Below are 5,447 nucleotides of genomic sequence, written 5' to 3' on the forward strand. Positions count from 1 at the left end.
TTAATACAAGAGTATTTTTGGTACAACTGATAATCAACAACTCTGAACACTACAAGATAATTGCTTTACCCAACACATGTCTAAATTGATTTTTTCTTATGTTATAGCAAAATACTGAAACTAGAAGTATTTCAATATCTTTACTTGATCTTGATCCAAATATCTTGCTAGACACAAAGATCCTGCTCTAAGCTTCTGTTCTGCAATGACCTTTACTCATCAATTCCTTGTTTGGGCCATTATTCTACCCAGGGCCGGCCCAATCAATCTGGAGGCCCTGTTTTAATTTAATAAATAGGCCTAAATCTAAAATATATATATAATTTAATAATAAAAAAATACACTAAAAATTCAAAGTATTGTTTAAACTAATAATATCTTTTTATACAATATAAAGTTTCTAACTACTTAAAAAGAGCCTTCCTCCTAACACTTTTTGAAGCAAATTCATCAACCAAATCCTCATATTTTACTGTCTCCAAAAGATCATTTTCAACTGCTATCAACGCCAATCCGTTAAGTCTTTCTTGTGACATGGTAGACCGCAAGTAAGTCTTTAACAACTTTAATTTTGAAAAGCTTCTTTCTGCAGAAGCAACTGTCACAGGAATAGTCAACAAAATTCTATATGCAATAACTGTATTAGGAAAACAATCCAAGCCTTTTGAAAATAATAATATATCAGTAGGTCTTATGATTTCTTCAGGCAACATTTGTCTTAGTAACTTTAATTCCTCAAAAAATTCATTCCCGTCAATGTCAGATTGCTCATTATGTTTCAGTACTCGTTCAAAGTTACTACAAAAAGACTTCAAAGTTGCATCATCCAATGATTGTAACTTGTGAGAAGTAAACAAGAAACCAAAAATACTTTCATACTCTTGGTATTGCTCAAATCTCTTATTAAGAGAAACAACAGCTTGATCAACAAGGTAAAGAAAATAATTAACCCTGAAAGATTCCTCTTCAGATAGCTCGACTGCTGGTGTATTCAAATTCTCATCAAACTGTCTTTTTCTTTTAATTATACGCCTTTGAGGAAATATTGGAGCGATATTCAATTCAACCGCAATTTCCTTAGCATTAACCAATGCCTTATGAAAACCTGTTTCTCTATATCCTTCAAAAAATGAAATCAACTCCTTTATTTTTTCCATAGCAACATCAATAAGCATATCCTTTTCCTGTAAAAGCTTGCTAACAAAATTAATTGCAGATAATATTTCAAACCAAATAATTATAGCCATCAAAAATTCAAAATCACCAAGCTCATTAGTTGCTAAGGATTTAGCTTCATTTTGTATCTTAGGATCGAGATCATGTTCTGACACTTCAAGTAAAGCTTCTGTAAAATCTGACATTTGAGTTCTTATAGCTTTGACACTTTCAACACGACTTTCCCAACGAGTGGATGATAATGATTTTGGAGTCAACCCTTTTACATTATCTTTCAAAATTTGCCATCTCTTTGTTGAATTAGCAAAAATTGTGTAAATGCGTTGAACAACTCCAAAAAAATTCCTAGCTTTATTACAAGAGTTAGCCATATCACACAATGTCAAATTAAGACTATGACAACCACAAGGAGTATAAAAAGCTCTTGGATTTATGTCTAAAAATCGCTTTTGTACACCTTGATGTTTTCCTTTCATATTTGACCCATTATCATAACCTTGTCCTCTTACATCAAATAGGTCGAGACCAAGTTCTTTCAATTCATTTTGTAAAACATCAAAAAGCCCTTGACCAGTTGTATCATTCACATTCAAAAATCCTAAAAATGATTCCTCAATGCTAATAGAAGTTGAAGAAACATCCACATATCTTATTATCAAAGACATTTGCTCTCGGTGACTAACATCCGGAGTACAATCAAGTATTACTGAGAAATACTTTGCTTGTTTGATTTTTCTAATGATTTCAATTTTAATTGCAGAACCAAGTAATGAAATCAACTCATTTTGTATTTTATGTCCAAGATAATGAGTGTGAACTTTTTGAGTTGTAACACGTCTAACATGTTCTTGGATAATTGGGTCAAATTCAGCTAACATTTCAATCAAACCCAAAAAGTTGCCATTGCTATCTTCGTACAACTTTTCCTTAGAACCACGAAATGCCAAATTATGTTTAGCAAGAAATTTCACTATTGAAATAACTCTTTTTAAAACATTTTTCCAGTGATCCTTTTCTTTCTCAATTAATCTTTGAGTCGTTTTATCAATAGTTTGAAATTTCTGCAACCTTTGACGATACTCATACCAAGTAGTCATATTCTTAACATGTTCCATGCCTAACTCGTGCTCTTTAATTCTTGCACCAACATGTGACCAATCACTATAACCCTCATTTGCTAATTGTCCCCTACCAATCCCATTTTTTAAAACTTTACAACAGAAACAAAATACTCTATCAAGCTCTTTTGAATAAACAAGCCAATCTCTATCACACTTCTCTCCATTTGCTAAAGCTCTAGTATACAAATTAGTCGTAAAGCGTCGATTCCAATTATCTCTAGGACCCCTCACAATAGAATTATCCCGTTTAGGCCCTTTCATAACTAATAAATCAATCATTTTAGGTTGAAGACGATCCCAATTTCTTGGATCAAATATATCGTAATCAACATCATCATCATCATCATCATCATCATTAACTTCCTCAAGATTATCATCATCATTATTAACTTCATCATCGATAGGTACACTATCAGCATTATCATTTTCAATAGGCACACTATCAACATTATCATTTTCAATGGGCACACTATCAAGAATTTCAACATTAGTATTATCAACATAATGACTTTCATTTGGAACTTGTGGTTCTTTTATCAAAAATTTATCAAGAGCTCCTGCTTGAGATTGAATTAACTCTTCAATTTTTTTCCTTTTCTTACGTTTATCATTTCCACATTCATACTTTCTATTCTTAGGAGGCATAATAGGAGGCATAGTAAAAAAAAACCTGGAATATCTCACAATGTCTTGTGTCCGCCAATGATCAACTCTGCAATATTTACTAGCAATCGATCTATTTGTAGCCTCGTTGTTAAATTAAGTTCCTACAATAAATTATTAATTAGTGCAAGCAAAAATAGTACCAGAAAAAAAAAACATGTTTGTAATCATCATAAAATGGGATTATTAATAATACTTTAATTATATTATCACTATTTTTACTAACACTACTATGAAATATACAGAAAATAAAATGCTCCAAAATTAATTATTTTTAATTTTATCTTACTGTTGTTGATATTTTCTATTACAATTAATTCTAAATTTTAGATTCTATCATAAACTATTGTCTATTGAGATAATTGAATGAGTCACACACATAGAAATGACATACTCTTGACACAACAATATAAAAAGCACTTCTTTGACAGCTTGCAATCTTTCTATCACACTTCTTTGACAACTTGCAACCTTTCTACTTTTCAATTAGTTTTTAATATGAACTAATCAAAACTCAAAAGTATAAAGTAATAAAAAAATACAAAATAATCTCATAACTCATTATTCTACTTATACCATTTATTTGACAGCTACTACTCGGCACTCACTATTCTCTATTCATTTCTCCATCTCTATTCTTTTCTTCTTTCTTCTTTGAAACCTAACTTAACCCATTTCTTCTTTTCTTTTTACAGTAAAATTAACTCAACCAATTTTAGAATTTTAGGAGAAAAAAAACACAATAGAGCCATGGGAGAAAGAATCATAAACCAAGAAACACATACAAGTTTCTATCTATGTATGTTCTTTCTTTAATTTTATATTTTTTTTCTTTCAAAACATGAAGATAAACTACTTTGATTTGAACAAACTTACCGATTAAACTGCACTGCCGTCGTCTCACACTCTCACCGTCGCCGTTTTGTTTTTTTCTTTCTAATATTGTTTTGTTTTTGGTTTATTATGTGATGTATATAAACAACTTTGTTTTGGGTTTCTTTAATGCCGACGTTTCATTTTCCTTGGCGTCTTTTCGGTTTTAGGTTGCGTTTGGAATGAGGAAAAATAATATATATTTTAAATTTTTTCATATTAATTAGATTTAAAAAAAAAAAAAATAGGCCCCCAAAATTTTGGGGCCCAGTTCCATAGAGCCTGTTGCGCCTGTGAAAGGCCGGCCCTGATTCTACCCAAGAACAATTAGAAAACTCCAACTCCGTTCCGCAACAATCTTTACACAATTATACCAAAGTCTTCAATAGAGTATAGATAAATTCTTCTCTTTATTGGATGTCAATCTCTAGATACTAAAGACACAAATTGATTTTTATTCTGATACACACACAAATAAAACTTAAAAAGAAAACATTAGCTTCTTTAATGTACCTTGTATCTACCATTCATACTCAATCTTTAGACTTGAGTACCACAATATGGTTTCTTGGTTCAAAATGTTCTTTAAAGAATCTCACACAACACGATCTCACAAGAACAATATTCTAAAATTTCTTTCACAGGTTGAAACAAGGATATGACGGGTTTGTGAAACAAAAAATGCTCTTGATTTTTTTTCAAGATTTGTGAAAATATAGATTTTGATCTCACTTAATCTCTCTCTAGAAAAATCGCATCTCTTTTTGAGACGTCAACATCCATCTAAATTACATCACCTTGAAAAATTGACCAAAAATAATTATTTATATAGGTTAAACATAAAAAGTTGAGGAAAAAACAAATAATTCAAGTTAAATTATAAAATTATTATTTGAATAAAAAAAGAGTAAAATGAAAAAGTTATCATTTTAATATGAGGACGCGAAAACTAAAGCTATCAAAATGGGCTACTTGGTTCTAAACAGGTCGACCCTGATGGGCCCAGGCTTTTAGGACTGGGTCAAAAAAGACTTGTTGTAATTTGAAGTCAAAATTTATTATCCGAACCCGACCTTGTACGGGTTTCGGAAACGAGATTTTTTTTTTTTTTTTTTTTTACAAAAACAAAAACAAAAACTTATAATATTTATTATAAATACAATAAAAAACATATGTTTAAATCATATGAATTAATACTCATATATTTAAATATATGTCATAATTTTTAAATACTATATTATTATTTATAAATACTATATCATAAATTTCATATTCAAATATTTAATATAATAAAAACAAATAGAATATAAGAAAATTTTGAAATAAAACACAAAAATTAAATATTAATTTGATTAAATTAATATATAATATTTTTAAAAAATATGGAATAAATCATATATAAAATTTTAAAAGGTGAGAAAAATCAATGTATTATTTTATAGTATGATAATATAAATATTATAATTTTTTTAATTCATATTTATGCGGATTTAATGGACTACCAATTATCCACACAAATTAGTTCTAATAAATAGCAGGATTTTTATAACTGGATTAAAATAGCCTAAAAAGATATAGTTCTAATTTAAAATTCAAACTCTATAATTTATTAAG

At 29.2% G+C, this 5,447-nt stretch overlaps 1 protein-coding gene across 1 annotated transcript; it reads right to left on the minus strand.

Moving 5' to 3' along the window:
- Positions 1-388: 388 nt before the first annotated feature.
- Positions 389-3,976, minus strand: LOC127105419 (uncharacterized). Its single transcript, XM_051042602.1, has 2 exons — positions 3,837-3,976; positions 389-3,064 (listed from the first exon to the last, which is right to left on the minus strand). The coding sequence occupies exon 2, from the start codon at positions 2,952-2,954 to the stop codon at positions 405-407; it is 2,550 nt and encodes an 849-aa protein (XP_050898559.1). The 5' UTR covers positions 2,955-3,064; positions 3,837-3,976; the 3' UTR covers positions 389-404.
- Between the last annotated feature and the right edge of the window lie 1,471 nt (positions 3,977-5,447).

The sequence above is a fragment of the Lathyrus oleraceus genome, chromosome 7 (genome assembly GCF_024323335.1).
Source record: "Lathyrus oleraceus cultivar Zhongwan6 chromosome 7, CAAS_Psat_ZW6_1.0, whole genome shotgun sequence".
Classification (NCBI taxonomy): domain Eukaryota; kingdom Viridiplantae; phylum Streptophyta; class Magnoliopsida; order Fabales; family Fabaceae; genus Lathyrus; species Lathyrus oleraceus.

Bases quoted from the DNA above. Each gene is read 5' to 3' on its own strand.
- LOC127105419 (XM_051042602.1), bottom strand. From the start codon at position 2,954: ATGCCTCCTATTATGCCTCCTAAGAATAGAAAGTATGAATGTGGAAAT.